Raw genomic sequence first — 19866 nt, 5'->3', positions numbered from 1 at the left:
GCACGGTGCCAACAGCCCACACACAGCATTGGTGAGATAGAGCGAATGCCATCATCAGAGCCGTTTCCACGGTTTCCACTGGGCACATGGGAAAACATGGAAATGTGCAATGTAAATGTTTGGCTTGTTTGAGAACACAAATTTAATAGCATGACAGCTCCAGAGGTGGTGGTGCACCGTGTAGGAGCCAAGGGTGGAAATAGTACAAGTAAACTATTCTCAAGTAAAAGTATTTTGGTTAAGATTTAATTAAGAAGAAGTAGAAGTACTGGTCTATAATTCTACTCAAGTAAAAGTAATTCATTTAAAGTTTACTCAAGAACTAAGTCGTTTTTTCAACGGTGGAAAAAATGACTTTCCTTTATACGAAAGAGCAAGACAACGTGGCTCTTTAACCATATTGTTTGATTGCTATGCACCTTGCAAAGCCCATAGATCAGCCAGATTCCATGTCTGTCATCAGGCGGACTCGTCCTGCAACGCTTCAATCTAAAACAACTGTGCCAGGTAGAGACAGACCAGAACAATCAACATCATTTGAGGAGAACAAGGCAATAGCTACAGGTAGGTTTGGTTGTACTGAAAGTCATGGCAATGGCTGCCGCCAGTGGAGCAATTAGCTCGGATCTTGCTATAGCAAAGCAGCAATTTTTATCAAAACCAGACAACCTTTCTTATTAAAAGAAGAGCAAAGAACTCCACTTGTAGCTTTTCCAAACTCTGCTTCGGCATGAGCTTGCAGCACTTACAGGCATGCTTTAATTGTGCTGCAAATCAGTGGCAATGGCTGCCAGTGCTGAAGTGATTAGCGTGGATGTAGTCCAAGTCTGTGTCAGTGGTTCTCAACTGGTTGCGTCACTGGACCCACGATCAACTCCTCAAGGAGAGTTTCAAATTTTGGGGAATATTTTGGTCACTCTGATGTATTTAACAAAAAAAAGCAGAGCTTGGGCCTAAGACAGTGCAAAAAGTGTAACAAAAACAAAGAAATAGGACAAAACATGCATGTTTTATAGAGTTTCATAGACAATATGGTGCAAATCTTTTCCCAGGCACACTTCCACGACCACCTGAAAAGGGCTTTGCGACCCACTTTTGGGTCCCGAGATATCCCGATTTATTTTTTTTCTCAGAAACTGATGTTATTTAAAATGTAATAAAATATAATACTTCCCTAAAAGTGGACTTAAGTATAAAAAAGAATTACTGATTCTAAAAACAACTCAAAAAAGTATAGGTACATAAAAAAGCTACTTAGTAACAGTCACTTTCCACCCCTGGTACTAACCAGTGTGTCGTTGGATAAATCTACAAATTCATCCAAGAAAAGCAGCTTCTTTTCATGGTGTGTGGCAGGATTGTTTTTCTACTTTAACACAGAAACCTGGATAAGGTGGCATCTACAAATGCAACCACTTCTACAGATGTCAAACTTAAAGCTCAGGTTCTCGTCAGAGGTGACAATGTTTGGCAAAGTCACTATCTGGCACAACACGGCGTCTTAAGAGTGATTATGTCATTACCCTGTGATTGTGGGAGATGAGATGAAAAGAATGCTAGAGAGGGAGGCACAGGGGGCTAATCCTCACCGAGGTGTTCTCTTTCAGGACCCTTTCTATGGGGCTTTGTGAGGGGCTTACACGGCATGCTGCCCCAGTTTTCGGGGCCGCACCGCCCCTATCGGATGTCCCAGACACAGCGGAGTCAGACTGGGGCCTGTGAATGACAGAATCAATGGGCTGGGAACAACATAGCCATAGGTCTTTAAATATCTGCCCACCTAACTTTCCCAGGAGTTACATCATGGCAGCAGGCCTGTGAGGGACCTCAGGAAGAAACTGTTTGTGAAGACACCCGGTTCCCTGTGAGATGAGACGGAGGAGTGAAATCCCAGCGGGGTGCAATCTTCAGCAGGCTTCAGAGTTGACACAAGGTCATCCTTCATAGCCTCTGCTTTTACAAGGCGAACCAAGTCAAATAAACACCACTAGGCCACAACCACCTACAATGTGTTCTTAAAGATACAAAGGAGACCTCACTGCTTGGTTTCAGGAGGAGGGGGAAAAGGCAGCGAAGGTTATGGTTAGGATTCCTCAGACAGGCTGCTGGTCAGAGCTGTGGGCTGGTATATAGGGCAGTGAGAGTTATATGAGAATGCCAACATAATGGGTGGGCTGAAAGCAAAACAAATAGACCGTTGGAAACCTTCGCAAATATGCAACACCAGCAATAAACCAATAAATAACAAAGTCAGGGGCCAACTGTTGCTCCTGGAAATGGAATTGTACCACTGGAGAGAAGTTTTGCAAGAGACTGGTCTACAGTTACAAATTTTTTAACTCACTTAGACCCTGTTTATACTTTGCATCATCATCAGTCCTGGTACCAAGTTGACTGCTCTTTAGTATGTGCAAAGACACTGTGCATTAACTGTTGATCTCTAATGATGACCTAAAATTGGACAAAATGGGGGAGAGAAACCGTTAAAGAGGTTCCCTACATGACATGACTTTCTATATGGAGTGAAGCCAATGGTAATGCTAATCAGCTAAGAGGCTAGCAGTGCCTCTTTAACAGCTTTTCTCCCTTATTTTATCATAAACATGCCCACAGCAGAAGGGAGGAGGATTTTTGCCTTTATTTGGATACAACAGTTAAAGAGAGACAGGAAATGTGGGGAGAGAAAGGGGGAGGATTTGCACCAAACATTCGCCGAGACCAGGAATCGACCCCTAGACCAGTGCATCAAGTACAACAGGCTCTGCTTATGGGCGCCTGCTCTACCTACTAAGCTACACTGGAGCCAAGAAGAAGTAGAAGAAATAATATTTAGCAAATAACCGTATGGGGCACTGGTTAGTTTGAAATGACTCAATTTGAAAAAACGTGACCAGGCTGGGCTTCACAAGCCTCTTCATTTGTCGCTAATCCCCACCCACTCCTTAGTATTCCTAGCTGCTTCACTACGCAAAGCATGATGGGATTTTCTATTACATTTTTGTGGGGGTTTTTTGCATCCTTTAAAAACTCTAAATTTATAGGGGAAAAACATGCTGGGATGCCTAGCCACGAGCTAAGAGACTAATGGTGCCTCTTTAACAGCTTTTCTTCCTCATTTTAACCTTTATGTTGTTCCTAGGGACCATTTTTAGCCTTTTCAAAAGCTTTCCTGTAATAAATATGTATGTCTTTAATCTAATTGCCTAAAAATAACACAAATAGCTCTCTGCCACATCCTTTGCAAATGCACCTCTATATCAATGCTTACGATCAATTAAAGGGTGTTATAAAAATGTACAATGTTTGGTGTCTTGACAGGTCAGAAATGACCTAGGAGTGCATGATTAGAAACATAAGCTAGAATAATTCACAATTTCTGCTAAATTTGAAGCTAAAACAAGGGATGATTTCATCTAAATGGGGTATAGGGACTTTAAATTACAAAAAAACAGTGTATAAATTGTGTTAATGATGGATTAAAGTTGGATAAAAATTCTAACACCATATTCTGTGATATGCTATAAAGAGTCAAATCAGAGGGGGTAATTTTTGGCCAGCAAGTGGAATTATAACCTTGCAAGGCAGATGGATACGCCTGTTCCTTTGTTTTTCACTGGGGAATCCATCTTGCAAAGCTCCCATCTGAACCGTTTGGTCCTGGTTAGAAAGTGACAGGGCCAATCAGCAACGAGGGGCAGTACTTTCAGGCCCAGCAGAGTCGTAACATAAACAAGCAGCAGCAAGAGGCTGGTGCAATTGGCGGAAGAGCTTAGCATGGATGCTGCTAAAGCGCCAGTTTTACCAGAACTTGTCAACAATTCTTCGTTAAGACGAACAAAGAACAGCAGTGAGTTGTTTTCTTTTCAAAAATGACAAAAGTCGAGTACTTACATGTCTATAGATGTCATGTTTTGCGTTATTCCCGGCTCGATAGCTGCTATGTCACATGTTTTATTGCTCTTATTGGCCCGTAGAGATGTGACAGACAGAACGTTCATCCAATCACACTCCGAGTTTTTTTCAAAGCCTCTGCCTTTTCTCAAACGTTTCCTACTCGAGCTTTCCCAGATGGATGTGTGAAACATATCCATCTGGCGTGTCAGGTTAATAAAGAGTCAAACCAGAGGGGGTAATTTTTGTTCAATAAGTGGAATTATTTGCTGTCAGTTAAAAAAATGATAAGGTTTTACTGTTATCATGTGTCTGATCATAACTATACGGTCAAAACGGTTATAAATGAATATATTAATTACTCAAAAACAAGGAATAACCTCATAAAAATGAGGCATATTTAGTGTATAACCTGTATGAATGAGTTGAAATAAGGACACTTGTGCAATCATGCTTCATAAACAACGATTCCAGACTGGGTCAAATTTGTCCCACGAGGACAACAGCCATGCAGCACAAACAAAGAAAACACAAGAGTTAAAGGAAACAGTGATCTATTTCGTGGATCAATTATGGAGCCTGATTAGACTGAAATTACTTCTCAATTCAATTCAAAACAACATGTGACCCAAAAAGCTGGGTGGAAATACATAAAGCCATGCTTTTTCCTTACGGGTGGACTAGTACACATTATGTTAACTGACAGGGTGGTCATCAATGTTTGCCAGTGTGCATGAGCGTCTACACTACTAAAACCAGTCTGGATGAATGCATCTCAGACCACCGCTAGTGTTTAGAATTAGTACTTGGGATGTTAGCGCAAGGTGTAAACAGGGTCTCTTTGTAATTGTAAGTATTTTTCTATCAACTCTGTATCTTTATTTTTCCTCCTCTTCCTGCCTCTTTATCTTCTTATTCCCTGCTACCATGAAGCCTTTCAAAACATGTCCCTCTGCCAGAAATCTGAAACTTCCCTCTGTCCTGATGTTTTCACAGAGGCTGGAAAATTTTGGTGGCAGACACCCGCAGCGCGCACTAATTGATGCATTGATCAGCCTTTGGACATCCACATTCCTAGCATAACTCTGGAAGACATCCATTTAGAGTTTCACACATTTTGGTCCTCTTCACTGTCTCAAGCTTGACCTAGAAGGGCACACCTGTCCTGCCGTAGCTTCTACCTTTGCTGCAATTCATTTGCGGTGCATACTGCCTGTGCTGACAAGAAATGTGTACACATATCTCATGCATAGAGCCTTGCATAGACATTCAACTTATCTGCATATTGTCACAACTAAACTGCAAATAACATAGGATTGATTTGGATTGTATGTAAAGTATTAATAGAAAATGACCCATGTTTTTAAGGGGGGGGGTGTGATGTAGCATGGTATTCAAACTAGTAATTAAACAAGACGTATTAGAAGATCTGAGTGCTTTGCTGGGAAATCCCTATGTAATTTAAGATGCAATGAGTGTTTAAAGTTAACTTTAGCAGCTAATAGAAGTCTGTTTTTTTTAACTATTAGGTTTGTTAATAAAAAGTTTAAAGAAGTCTGTTTAAATTCCAGTTAATAAAATGTAAAACATGGGAAAGTCAAAGAGAATGAAACCTGAAATGGCACTGTTTTTGCCCTGCTACTTTTTCTTTTTTTTACTATTATAAAGCAATAAGTCACTTTAATATTTACTTTACACATTTCAGAAAGCTTTAGTCACTACCTTGATGCTTCCACCGACCTCTTCACTGTTGGACAGAGTAGCATTGAAGGTCTCCGTGTGCTGTGGGGTGGCCTCCTTTGGCCTCTTTCTCTCCTTCTTGGCTTCCACCCCATCCAGAAGGACACACTGAGTCCAAAACACTGCAGCCATCACGGCCAGAGGCCCAGCTGCACACCTCATCTTCACACTTATTCTCAATCAATCCCTGCAGAAATAATCGGAATCTTCTGAGAAGCTGAAGGATGCCCACAAAGCTGAGGACGGAGACCAGAGGAATGCAGCTTCAGGGACTCCCTGTCCAAGAGACTGTCAGACTGGCTGCTGCCGCTGTTGCTCCCCTCCTTGATGAGCTCTCAGGCAGCACAACGTTGCAGGGGCACTGTTAACTCTAGCCAGAAAGCTAGAGGAGGCTTACTCAACTATGAAATGTGTCAAGCAAAATGGTGCAAGGGAATGACAGATCGGCGCAGATCTGACAGCAAATAAACCCATTAGTGAGATTTTTCACGCTTTCTGCTCTGTTGGGGGGTGAGGTGTAGAAGAGGAGGAGGGGATGAGGGGTGGGTTGGGAGGTTGAAGGGGCAAAAGAAGACAGGCAGAGAGGAGGGGCGCGTCCAAAGCTGAGGGTGGGCTAGAGATGGATGGCAATACTCTCTTTTTGCCCCCGCGTCCTCCTGCTGCGTCTCACACTGAGCTCCAGTCTGCAGGAAAGTTGAGTGGCGGCTGGAAAAGCAGCAAGATCCACAAAAATTCAGAGAAAAGATGCAGCTCAGTGTTCAAGTCTAGACATCAAGAGGTGAATGAAGTCCAGTTATGATCTGTTATCTCCTGAAAAGTTTCTAACGCTATCACAAAACTTTACAGGTGTGATCTTCTGCTTCTGTCTGACCCAATTCATGTGCTTCCCTCTAAACTCTTCAAACAAGTCATCAAGTCCAAGGCCACGTGCGAGTCTCACACCACAGATGATTTGTTGTGTTGTTATAGCTCCTCTTTCTCTCCCTGTCCCTCTTCTCTCAGCTGCTCCTTTGCTCAGACTGAGCTTACAGGAGAGCTCACAGTGGAGTTTTATCATCACCCTTTTCACCCTCCCTCTCTCTCACACTGTTTCTCTCCTCCCTTGACTCTATTGGCAGCCTTGCTGGCTTGCTCTGCTCTGCTTTATCTCATATACGAAGAGGTTATTTGGCAGACAAGCTATGTGTGATGTGTGCAAAGGTGTGCATCCGTCTGAGAGTTTAAAGACAGTTGACTCAATATCAGCAGATTCTAGAAAAGCCTTGTGTTTGGATCCAAGCAAGAAAAAAAATGCAAGTGTGCAAGTTTATTTCCTAATCATACTGTTGCTTAAATACTGTGAAAAAATAATGGCAGTGCTGTTTTTCTTTGTGTTGTGCTGCAAAAAGCATGAATTTCCTGGACAGCCTATTAGGAAGTAAAACATATATTATAAAGTGTTAAAATTACAGGCTCCTATAAATAACACATGGCTGTTATGTCTAAATTACCAGTCTGGGTATTCCTTCAATAAAGTAATTTATCTAAAAAGAGTCTGGCCCTCTCTCTCTCTTATTAGGACAAATACCACGTTAGCTCATAGGTTACCTTACACCTACAGCAGCTCATCAACTTACATTTTAAGATCACCTTCCTGGCGTTTTTTGCAAAGATTACATTTTAATACACTGCCACCTAGAGACTAAAGCTTGCAGTGCAAACACTTCATGAATACCTTTCCAATATGGCTAACCTCTCGTGACATCTTACTTCCTTATTCTTCTGGCAAGCCTGCCTGAAAACGCAGCAAGTAACGCTGGCAGTCAGAATCGTCAAGTAAGCCAGGGTGAAATAGAACGTAACCGGAAGTGCATCCATTTGTCCTTCAAAATAAAAGAGAAAAAAATATATATGTTTGAATAAAAATGTAAAGGTAGGTTTTCTTTTTTTTTTTTTTTTTAAATAAATAAGTTGTTTACACATAACATAAGAGCACAGACTTGCATGAGAAAAAGAGTCAGTTCAATACAAAACACAGAAAAAAAACATTCCAAGTCACATTGCATTGGTAGTGTTTGAATATCCCAAGAGTAGGAGTCAAATTGAGGAAGTTGTTCCATTTCAGTGGTATCTATTCTCTTATGCAAAGTCGCTTTTGATTGGTTTTGTCTCTGTTTTTGAAAAAAAAATCTCTTTAATTACCATAAAGTAACACTGAGAATTCATTTAAATAGCACAACTGAAATAAAAGTTCTGCAATAGATGTTGCAACTGGACTGCAGGCAGGCCTGTTCAGCACCCGGCCTCTTCTACGGGGCTACATAGGGTGAATGAGGTTGGCTTATTTATTAATTCAAATCCTATTCTTTTTTTAAAGTCTAATTCTCTTGGACTAATTGGCATTTTTCCTTGAACTTCTTCGCCACAGCAGTTCTTCTTAGTCAAACGCTCGTTTTATTTTGAAAGTCCTAACCGGATTTGGGGCGTGTCAATTGCGTTAGACGTTGCTCACAGCAAAGTGATCAGAGAGCAGGCAATCGTTCCCACAGACAGGTTGAGGGAGGTAACGCTTATTGGAACAACTACGGCGATACAAAAGCCTGCCTCTCTCCTCTTTACTGCTGTGTTGTATATCCTGAGCCATCCCACAGCTCGGAGTGGGAGTGTTGTGGAGCAGCCACGTGTACAGGAACTGGAGTCTGACAGCTTGCCTGACTGGAACTGGAACCGACGCAGGTCTGTTTGAATAGGAAATCCAGCTAGCATCTGCTAACTGGTTCATGTACTGCAGCTAGCCATCTCTGGTTACCAAAGTCGTATCAACTTCCCCTTCCTACTTTACAGGTCGGTTGTTTTCTGCTAGCCTTTTCATATTTTACTGCATATATCCAGACTAACCACTTAAACTGAATAGCACCCAGGTAACCTTTGATGTTTCATCACCCTGCTAGTGTTAGCCACGTAGCTAGTATAGCCACCAGCGATATCAAAGAAATCGAATGACGTTATATCGTTAAATGCACGAGCTGACCGTTATTTACGTTGGGAAGATTCAGTTGCTTGTTTGAGCTCGTAATTCTCGTAATTCAGCGTCACCGAAGAACATTAAAGTGGATAACGTGAACGCAAATAACTGACAGTGACGACGTTAGGACTTGGCAGCTAAGTTATCCTGTTATAACATTATGTAACACATCACATCTAATAAACGAGCGACCTTATGGAAACCTTAAAGTCAGTTGCTGCTGACCAAATCTGTATTATTTATGATGTTGACTTTGTCAGTGAAGCAACTCTAGCAGATGTCACTGGAATTGTCCTATTTTATTGGATAGCGGTCATATTGTTTACTCACACAAGTTATTTAGCACCAATATTTGTGTGTTCACCTGATTTAAAGTCTTTAGTCGTCCAAAGCTGCTTTTATCCAACATGATTAGTTGGTTCTACACACAAGTATGTCAACAATGTAGTTGACTTGGATGGGAATTTCCCGTGGGCGTCATTCAGTTAAGGAAATTTCGATAACACCAGAACGCCTCATTGAATTGTAGGGTCAAACTGGTCACTTGTGCATGGGGATATTGACACTTTCCTCTCTTTGTAAACTTCAGCTGACACTTTTATTATCAGTTTTCCCAAATAACTAACTAAACAATAAGGCTAAGATTGAAACGTTGACCATCATTATGCTGATGTGCATGATCAGGAGGTATTAGTTGCAGTTAGGACACATGAAGCATCTCAAAGAAACTGCATTCATTCATAAAACACAAGAACACAACTCACATGAGATGTAGAACATCTTAAGGACTACAACCCAGATATTGAACTTGAAACATTAGGCCACATGAGGATCACTTGTCTAACCAAACAAAGTACAGTTAAGTCATAGACAGATGCGGACCAATATACGAACTTAAAGAATACAACCTAAGGCTGTCATCATGTTACCAGAATTTAAAATTTGAATACCATACTAGTAAAAATTAAGCAATATTGATACATGTTTCAGGTAGGGCAAGATAACTAGAAGTCCTGGTCTGAATATTGGGAACTGGATTTTTAAAAAAAAAAGAAAAAGAAAGAAAGAATTGCAAACAAACCCATTTAGTCAGCCATACCTTGGCAACTTTTCAGGCAATTTTTGATGGATTCCCTTCTTTTTTAAGCACCTGGATGAAACGGATGTAGTTTTTTTTAATGCTTTGGCACTTTTCAAAACTATATCAAAAGTGATTGAAAATTTATCACTAAAACATATGGTATCAAGAATTATCTCTGTTAAAAATTTCAACCTTAGTAAAAATCCTTCTTGCCTATAACACACTGCTGCTTCATGTACAGGGGTTGAAGACAGAGTAAAATGGAGAACAACCTTCATTTAAGAGTGATAAGGTGAACTCAATCAGGTTACCAAGGGAGAGGAAAAGAGAGTTTAAACGCTAACAAATGATGAATGTAGAGACCAATTTCAAAACAACCCAGTTGTGCCCTCACTGAGGAATGAGCTGGATCTAGATTTGATGATCTGGTCCAAGCAAAAAATCCAATGCAATAGGTTTTCCTTGAGATGCAGAGTCCATTTATTCATTATATAATACAGCCTAAATGGATACGCTCACATTGAGCTCCTGAGTTGAGTGTGAGCTACAACGAAATAAACAGACTAAATGAAGACGTCACAAGGCTAATCTGGAATCAATATATTTAGCCTGTAGCTTTGTCACTCACTACAGCTTGGGTAGTTTTATCACAGTGTTGTCCAGAAGTTCTTGTATAGCCTCTGTGAAGATGAAAAACAGTGGTCTGGTCTTCATTCATCCACCAGGGTTTTTCCTGCTTTAAAAAATTGACAGTGGCCACCACCAGCCCTCATCGGACGTGTTTATGAAGAATACCATCTTCCAAAAGTACCATTAGATAAATTTGATAACTTCAACTGCAATATAGCATATGTAGGGACTGTAGATTTGTTCTTATAATAAAACCAAATTGTCTGTTCTCAAATGCACAATTATTATAGTTCCTTAAACTACTTATAAAAGTGTTTGGCTGAGCCAGTATGCACACAACACATGCACATGCACAAAGTAAGAATGCCACCACCACTGCTACATTTTGAGCCATGAAAACCATGACTACATTCGTGAATGAATTGTCTGGCGATAAAAGTCAAGCTGTTATACATCAGGAAGCTCTGGTGCAGCTGTTTAGGTTGCACAAAGGAGCAAAAAGGAGTGGCACTTAGAACAGAAAATTAAGGGCAAGGACAACTGGTGACACATTTTAGTTTAGCCTGAACAGTCTAAGCAGGCTTTGAAAACTGGGTCCTTGGAGACCTGAGTCCTTTGAAGGCTGTAGCTGCTAAAAAGACACAACACCTCAATATTATCCAGAGTCTTGGCTTTATGCTCAGCATGAGTGAAGAGTGCTTCACAGCTGAATTTTGGAATTACAGTCATTATACAAAACATTGTGTTACCCTGCGTTACATTTCATTGGAATGAAATTAAGTTGAAAACAAAAGGTGAATTTGGCTCAGAGAAAAGTAAAGGGATGAAGAAGGGAATCATGTATCTTAATTACAACTATAATTTTTGCTTTTCCATTTCTACAGGCAGTCATGTCTGTTTGGAGAAAGCTATGGCGCAGGAACTGCCTAGCTGTGTCCCTGCTTTGCTACATCCTGCTACACGCCGTGGATGTGCATGCACGGCCAGCCAACATGTCCGCCGCAAAAGACAAATCTCCATCTACCAAGGATGAGAATGAGATCCTTCCCCCTGACCACCTGAACGGAGTGAAGATGGAGATGGACGGCCACCTTAATAAGGACTTTCACCAGGAGGTGTTTTTGGGTAAAGATATGGAGGAGTTCGATGAGGACTCGGAGCCCAGAAGGAACAGAAAGAAGCTTGTTGAAATTTTCTCAAAGTAAGACTTCTTTTGCATCTGTATATCTCTGTCCAGTATTACTGCATTCCTGAATGAGACCTTTTCAGGTCAGTACACTTGCTGATCAGGTTCTTCAGACACCAGCATCAGGAAAACCAAGTTGTGGTTGCCAAGCATGTGAACATTTGACTCTTATAGAGGTGCAAGCCTCTGGAAACCTCTCATATGCCTTCATAACTGTGTTAACCACTTTTTATGAGATTCTGAGGGTGTGTTTTGATTAGGTTTCCATGGGGTGTGTCACATCGAAATGATATCGAATAACCCACAGAAAAAGAAAAGAATGGAGCATTATGGGATATAGCCCTATGGTAACACACAGCATATAATTTTCTTCTCTGTGGAATGCTAAAACAGACATGCAAAAATTTAGACTTGTGCATTTTAAAGAAGGATAGAGAAGAGGAAAGAATGTAATAGCTTGTACAGTTTATAACTTTAGTTATTCTTTTCCTGACTCTGGGAAAATAATTGCATAATAGTTGTTGAAAAGCAGATAAGGAGTAGGTCAAAGAAAAGTCAACACCCTATTCCTTTTCACACTCTTACTGAGTGCTGTTTATTGCAATCAATTCATAGCTTTTACTTGACGTCAAACACTTGTGAACCCGCCCCTAGTGGGCAAAAAAGGCTTCCTACTGCTAAACAACATGGAGAAATTGACAATCTTGGATGCAGCCTACACTTTTCAGCTTTTTTTTTTTTTTCTTTAAAAGAAAAAATTGTAATTCAACTTGATGTGCTAACTGAAAGGGACATGTGCTTGGGTTATACTTATGCAGATTCCCATCTGACAGAGAATACCCAGAAAGGAACAAATTAATGCTGTTATATGCTCCATCCTGAAATCGAATAGTATGCTAACTTGATCAAAATATGATTACATTTCTGCCCCAGAACACTGACCGACAGATGACAGTGATCCTGATACAATCATTAAGTAATGTGAACTCCTAATGTTTGCCAGTTAGCACTCATCTATACTTTATGATAAAGAATTTCTTGCCTTTCACTTCCTAAACAACAGAATTGTGAATCCAAATACACAAAAACCTTAAACTGTCCGTACTTCAGTAGACTCTCTTACTAGTGGCGGTGTAAGGATAAGGATTCTCCATGACTGTAGATAGATGGCATGTAAACAACCCTGAAGTGAAGTTTTGACTAGAACGTGCCAGATTTGGTAATTTAAATTGAGTCCTAGGTGCTTTGGAAAGATCCGAATGACAAAAGCACAAAGCTTAAATTAATTTCTCTGTTTTTCTGCAGTTTTCTGATCGTAAATGTTTTGTTTTGAAGAGATGAAGAATGAAATACCTGATGTAGCAGCACCACATAGTGTTCAGAAGTAGTGTACTAAGCCTTTTTTACGCTCTAGGCCTGCTTGCAGTCATGTGACTGACAGGCTATGAATACTGTGGTTTAAGTTTACTCTTCATATTTCTACAAATAATATTTTTTATTTCTTTCATTTCTACTTTTGTTTGCCAAATATTATCAAGCCCTCAACAAGCAAAAAAGAAAAAAAACATGCTGAACAAAAAACATGCTATTTAAGTATAACAAACACATGCAAATACCTCTACAAGTAGCAGGTTTAGGGGGAAGTATTCTGAGTCCTTTGACAAGTTGGCAAGCCAGTACTACTCTTTCAAAAACTGGATTACCAGTCTTGCACTAAGAATATTAAAATGAAGTATAAAAGTAGTAAGGGGAAAAATTATCTGATATAAATGTACCCAATCAGGGAAATGGCCTCTGTCTGTGTATTAGGCCTATGATATGCTCTAATATGGTATAGTATGCTGTTAATGTACAACCATGCATTAATGTTTCAGCTGTGGTTTTCCCTCTTGTTTGTTTGACAGTATTAAAGGTCAGTGCATATTTATAAGGTAATCCTTCACGTAGACTTGATAAATGTTCCTTCCCAGGACAAAAAGTGTATGCAAATATGTACAACCTTCCTTTATTTTACCTAAAATGGAAAAGAAGTATCAGTATCAAATGTAGTAGTGTTCTGCAGTTTTAAACAAATGTGCTGGACTGGTCTTATGCCAGACAGACAGTGCCTCAAATTGGATGCTACAACCTTTTGTATACAGTACATGGTTAAAGAGGCAATGTCAGTATTTAACTATGTCGAGTATTTTTATCACCCCCCCCCAGAGTTGATTTCAACAAAGACAGGAGTGTGAGTGCTAAGGAGATGCAGCGCTGGATTATGGAGAAGACAGAAGAGCATTTTCAGGAGGCCATGGTGGAGAACAAGAACAGTTTCCGAGCTGTTGACCCAGATGGTGATGGTGAGAGAAAACATGCAGGCAATAACATCAGTCACCTACAAGTCCAAGCACACAGTGCTAAGATTTGTGGCATATTTGGGACATTCTGCAACAGCAAGTTCTAAACTTTTATTTCAATTAATTCCTTCTCTATAGGTCATGTGACTTGGGATGAGTACAGAGTCAAATTCCTGGCCAGCAAAGGTTTCAATGAAAAGGAGATGGCTGAGAAGATAAAGAACAATGAAGATCTGAAACTGGATGAGGAAAGTAAGTATACAGTGATATGGTGTATGTCTTCATCTTTTCAAAAATTGCCTATGTTATTCTATGTAGATGCCTTGTTAAAATCCATCAAGGTAAAGCTAAAACTATATTATGTTGTCTTTATCTCTGCAGCTCAGGAGGTTTTGGAAAGCCTGAAGGACCGCTGGTTTCAAGCCGACAACCCCCCAGCAGACCAGCTGCTGAATGAGCAGGAGTTCCTGTCTTTCCTTCATCCCGAACACAGCAGAGGGATGCTCAAATACATGGTGACGGAGATTGTAAGAGACTTAGGTATGTGCCTGATCAGTTTAGTTTTTAAACTGCTTTATTGATAGTTTTAAACACATGTAGGTGGTGGAAACAAGCTCATAATACAACACTGGCATATTACACACTCGGGTGAAAGGGGAACTTATTAACAAAGAGAAGCCTGTTTACACATCAAGCAAATATGGAGCAGTATAAGAGTCAAGAGATGTTATCTGTTATCTGTGTGCATATTTACCCAGCACTGTGGAAACAATGTCTCTAAAGCTGCTCTACTTTATTCCCCAGCCACCAATATGATCCGTCTGTAGTATGCTGCTTTTGCTTTGTTTTTTTATTTTTTGTGCTGTGGCCTGTTAGACCAGCTATGCATGTGTTCTATCTTCATTCGGGGTTTAAAGTCCAATATGTGTTGAAAATAGTTTGTAACTTGAGTTGTGGAACTGTAGCATAAAGTTCCAACTAACTAAAATGCTGTTGCAGATGTGAAAATATCACTTCATTCACCCTTCTGAAGAGAATAAAGGCTGAGAATAATTTTTAACTACAGTTAATCCTCAAACTGATATAATGTGTAGGCAAAATATGAAGGGACTTGGATTAGGTCACTGATTCCCAACTTAGTAAAAGTTAGAGTAACCAAGAAAGCCGTCCTTTTTGCAGGTAGAAACCTTGAGCAGATTGTATGGCTTGCAAATAGAGACAGAAAAGAATGGATAAAGGCGGATAAAAGGAACCACGGCGGATAATACAAATGTCTACAATGCCAGAAATATTTATTAAAGTGTGTATAATATAGAAAGCAGTAGCAGAATAATGATGAGCAATAGTTGCTGCTATCAGAAAGAAACGGGGTTATGTAAATATTGTCCTACTTCCTATGTAGTCACTCACTGTTTGAAGCTCGACACAGCTTTATAACTGCCTGTTGGCTTTATGCCCACAGTCTGCACAGTACGAAGTTCAATCTGTGGGCAAAGTCAATTAAATATATTGTTGATTAATTAAATGATATTTTTGTGACAGTTGTCTGTAAGTTGCTTGTTTGACTTCAGAATAGCAACAAAAGAAAATGTGACAATTTTGCAGTTCAAGATAAATTTATGAAAAAAGGAAGGCTTAAAAAATCCTGCATTTACCTTTTCAAACTGACCAAATCAGAACTGTGACTGCTTAGTTTTCAACCTTCTATTTAAGCTCTTGTAAAGGTCTAAAACAAAGGTTGTTGCTGTTAGAATTCAGTCAGCCGTGATTTCAGTCAATACTCAATATGATATTTTTATTATTTTAAGAGAATATGTTGTTGATCTGTGTAAAAATCTAGAAATATCTGTGATGTTGTTTCTGTAAGATACAGTATACGGAGCGTTTATGCTCTGTCCTCTGTATAAGGACTACTCTGTGTAATGTCTTTAACAGACACAGGGTAAAAACCATATTTTCAATCTTTGTTTGCAGACCAAGATGGTGATAAGAAGCTGACCCTCTCAGAGTTTATCTCCTTACCTGTGGGCACCGTGGAGAACCAGCAAGCTCAGGACATCGACGACGATTGGGTGAGAGAGAGGAAGAAGGAGTTTGAGGATGTCATTGATGCAAACCATGATGGCATCGTAACCATGGAGGAACTGGAGGTAAGAGAAGAAAAACTTTAGCCCTGCTTGATTCTTACAATTTAAACGCATTTTAAAAACTTTTTTTCTACTTTTTCCCCATAATGAAGTTTTGGCAGTATTTCAGTGAATTTATTAGTCTTAATAGTTTCAATTCATAACCCTGCTTGATTCTTACAATTTAAACGCATTTTAAAAACTTTTTTTCTACTTTTTCCCCATAATGAAGTTTTGGCAGTATTTCAGTGAATTTATTAGTCTTAATAGTTTCAATTCATAACCCGTTATATCAAGACAGTTTACAAGAGGGCAGTCCAGATATTTCGTAAGAAACATGCCATCAAACTATAAACCCATTTCCCAAAAAGTTGGGACATTGTGTAAAACATAAACACAAACATAACAGGACAATTTTAAAAACATTTAAAACTTTCTACTCAATTGAAAAAAGCACAAAAACAATGTGTCAAACCGTAAAACTGAGAACTGTCATTATTGTAGGGGGCATCATAATTTTATGCCAACAATGCTTTTCAAATAAGTTGGGACAGTGGAATCCAAGACAGAGAGAAATGTACAAAGTCCTGAGGTTCTTAGCAGTTTTGATATTTGATTTATAAATCATTTCAGCAGACACCATACTGACATTTAAATGTAGTTCAGACCTAAAACTTCAGTCCTTAAAACATGCAATTTAAAGTTTCAGGATAAACAAATGAACAAATTTCTGTCCTTAAAACACACTTTAAAGTGGAAGGAATGATGATGAATAAAGAAAAAGACTTAAGCTGACATAGATCTTTTGGTCCAGCCTAAACTCGGCTAACTTAATTGTTCCTAAGCTAATATTTACAGCTGATATAGGCTGATTTTTTATAGCCAAAAGATTGGTTGTAATTTTGGCAGAAGTTTTCACATCTTGCAAAACCGATAACTCCCTTTTCAAGCTAATATCTGCCAATACCGATATCATGCCAGTAATATTGTGCATCCTCAAATTTTATCTTGAATTACTGCTCTGTGTTTTAGCACAGTCCCAATTCCTAATTTTTAGTTCAGATGGACTGATGTTCCTTCAGGTTTTTTATGTTAGGAATTCACCACTTTCCCAGTCTTTTGTTGCCATTGTCCATACTTTTCTGGAAGGTGTTGGTGGCACACAATTAAAAATGGGCATATACTTCTCCTAAAAATGTCATTTCTCAGGCCAAGTCCACATATAGGTGGGTATTTTTTTAAAATGGAGGTTTTCCTCTCCTGGTTAAAAAAAAAAAATACTGCCCACACGCTACGTTTCAACCATATGAATGCAGAAATGCACTGCTGCATGCTGTATGTCTCTGTGCAGGGAATACTGTGTTTTCTTTTGTAACTGTGCCATCAACAGTTGTTGTGTCTTCTTGTGTTGCTACAGGAGTACATGGACCCAATGAACGAGCACAACGCTTTAAACGAGGCCAAGCAGATGATCGCAGTTGCTGATGAAAACCAGAATCATAGCCTGGAGCTGGACGAGATCCTTAAATACAGCGAATACTTCACAGGCAGTAAGCTGATGGATTACGCCAGAAATGTTCACGAGGAGTTCTGAAGAAATCATCCTCCTCCTCCATCCTACATCTGCATCAGGGACAAGCCTGAGGGGGCAACATAATGATAGGATGATCTAGTGTGCAATCGTGTGTTTAAAAGCCTAGTCTCAACTGCCTCTTTCACTGCTGGCTAAAATGTGTACATCCTCCCTTCCCTTCAGCTCCAGACTATCTGTTTGATTGACATCTGACTCCTGTGTGCCACTGGATTTTTTTTTTCTTTAAAATGACGAACTTTTACGAGCATTTGAGGCACTACAGCACTTCTAAATTTCTTTGTGTTCTGTTGTGAAATGTGTGTATATGAGGAATTTTTACCCTGACTCTCTGTTCCCATTGCAGTGGTGAGAGAGACTGCACAAGCTAGGTGAGACATTTGCTCTACAGGATGTTATTTTCTAGCTGCCATCAATGTATAGTGTAAATATTGTCATGTATTAATGCCTCCTTCAGAGAAAAAAGCTGAGAAAATAAATGTGGTGCTGCTGACGGGAAGAACTCTTACAGAAAAATCATATCATTGTGAATAAAATGATTAGTTATGCTTTAAATACCACTTAATTCCCTGAAATTTAAAGGGTGCCGTGTTATTTGTGGCTTACAATTCCAATGAACTCCATCACATCCGTCCTGCTTTATTGAAAAGGGTTTTGACTTTGTAAAAATCTAGAAGTAGCTTTCAAAAATGGTCTCAGTGGCTTACAGTAGTCGCAAGTAGCACAGGCTTTCATATATAACATTCAGAGTTCTAAAAGCTTAAACTGATGACAGATTAATATATATTTTATTTTGACTGAAGGAAAAGCACTGGTGTTTTTGAAAACTCTAATGTTTTAAGTTTCACCTGTGCCTGTGATACTTCTTTTTCTTGGCTAAAGGAATGCTTAAATCTTCCTTTTATTGATATGTGGACTATGAGGAATTTATTTACTTGATCAAAGTAATTCAAATTGGCAGCATCCTTGATCATTACACAGGTTTGTGCTTGTTTCTCCTTTCTCATAAAAGTCGGCTGATTACGTTGTCCTCAACTCAGATCACAAACGATGGATGGCTCACTCTCTTGTCATATTTACCTGTTAAATTCTGAATGGGTTAATTTGCTCTGTTCCACCTGTATCGTTTTAAAATGCATGGACCAACAATGCTCTGTTGAAACTTTCAATAACCTGTGGTGTGTTTTTGGATCCTGCTGCAGGCTTGTCTGTCCTCGGCTCTATTTGGATTGTAAAATAAGATTTATGATGACAGAATGTGACACAGCTTTATAAAATGTATTGCAAATATACCAGTAAACAATAAATATTTCTTATAAATAGCACTTGTGGTTGAGGTGTCCTATAAAGTCTTTAGATATTTTATTTAAAATGGCAACAAATACTTATTTATGAACAGAGAAGAAAAAACTATTTTTACATAAACCTAGACTGAGTAAAAAAAGCCAAGGGAGTGATTGCATTAGTGGTGTTTTCTGTTAAAAGTAAGAGTTGCCCTCTTTAGCCTGAGCTGCAGCTCTTCCAGCTCAATGCTAATACTAATGCGCTAACTGCTAGCAATGCCCAATTGCAGTGTAAGTAAAGTCTACGACAAATTTAACTGATTAAAAAATACATAAGTTGGTTGTAATGTATATTTTAGACTTAGTTAAGCGAATAGGACCACCAACAATGAGACTGACCATTTATAAACGGTAAATTCTGTAGCTGTTGAAAGAAGAAACATTATTTATTGCACAGTTTGTAATATTTATAGTAGCTAATACTTAAAGTGAATGACACATTTAGAGATAAAAAGACTGCAGAATATTTTTTCTGCCTGAAAATGTTACTTACTCAGATGTGTGTGTAACCCAGATAAAATCTGAGTCATGGAGGATCAATTTCTGCTGTTCACTTCTCAATTACCCTATCCTTGTTCATGCCTGTTCATCACTCATTGGATACCCTACCTGCCAGTTAAAACCCCAGCGAACCAATCACAGATAGCCTCTTCAGCAGCTGACCCATGCCCCTCCCCTCTGTGCAGCTCACCTGTTGTTAATCAACTCTCATTAATCTCCACTTCTGAGAGCAGCAGCAAATTAAAAGCAGACAACTTCACTCAACATTCATGAACATCAAACTAACCTGGGAAAAGCAGAAAGCTTAAAAAAAAAAAAAAGAAAGAAACAGGATTTTGGAAATGCATCACTTACCCTGGACCTGCTAAGCTACAATTCACTTCAACAATTCAAACAGTTGTGCTAATATGAGCAAACTTCTCACTAACTCAACT

The 19866-nt window shown here is 39.3% G+C and overlaps 2 protein-coding genes across 6 annotated transcripts in view; one reads left to right on the top strand and one right to left on the bottom strand.

Annotated features, from left to right (window-relative positions):
* c1qtnf12 (C1q and TNF related 12) overlaps window positions 1-6641 on the bottom strand; it is a 40991-nt gene extending 34350 nt beyond the window's left edge. For 2 of the 4 annotated variants that reach the window (XM_041800121.1, XM_041800122.1), the window contains exon 1: window positions 5614-6641. In XM_041800121.1, coding sequence (XP_041656055.1) covers window positions 5614-5793 — 180 coding nt within the window. In that variant the 5' untranslated portion in view covers window positions 5794-6641. The remainder of the gene's footprint in view (window positions 1-5613) is intronic. The other 2 variants (XM_041800123.1, XM_041800124.1) reach the window with 1 other exon arrangement.
* A 1480-nt stretch (window positions 6642-8121) lies between these two features.
* sdf4 (stromal cell derived factor 4) lies at window positions 8122-18930 on the top strand. 2 transcript variants are annotated; one of them, XM_041799511.1, is made up of 7 exons: window positions 8122-8346; window positions 11231-11547; window positions 13738-13874; window positions 14010-14123; window positions 14253-14411; window positions 15846-16021; window positions 17415-18930. In XM_041799511.1, the coding sequence occupies exons 2-7, from the start codon at window positions 11237-11239 to the stop codon at window positions 17589-17591; spliced, it is 1074 nt and encodes a 357-aa protein (XP_041655445.1). In that variant the 5' UTR covers window positions 8122-8346; window positions 11231-11236; the 3' UTR covers window positions 17592-18930. The 2 variants fall into 2 exon arrangements, with proteins under 2 accessions (XP_041655445.1, XP_041655444.1); XM_041799510.1 differs by having other exon boundaries at window positions 8122-8454.
* Window positions 18931-19866: the final 936 nt, after the last annotated feature.

This window comes from Cheilinus undulatus, linkage group 11, assembly GCF_018320785.1.
Source record: "Cheilinus undulatus linkage group 11, ASM1832078v1, whole genome shotgun sequence".
NCBI classification, from domain to species: Eukaryota; Metazoa; Chordata; class Actinopteri; order Labriformes; family Labridae; genus Cheilinus; species Cheilinus undulatus.
Note: the sequence above shows the minus strand (reverse complement) of the source record. Positions and strands in the feature narration are given on the sequence as shown.

Bases quoted from the DNA above. Each gene is read 5' to 3' on its own strand.
- sdf4 (XM_041799511.1), top strand. From the start codon at position 11,237: ATGTCTGTTTGGAGAAAGCTATGGCGCAGGAACTGCCTAGCTGTGTCC. The intron at 11,548-13,737 runs GTAAGACTTCTT...ACCCCCCCCCAG, and splicing joins CTTGTTGAAATTTTCTCAAA to AGTTGATTTCAACAAAGACA. The intron at 14,412-15,845 runs GTATGTGCCTGA...CTTTGTTTGCAG, and splicing joins GGAGATTGTAAGAGACTTAG to ACCAAGATGGTGATAAGAAG.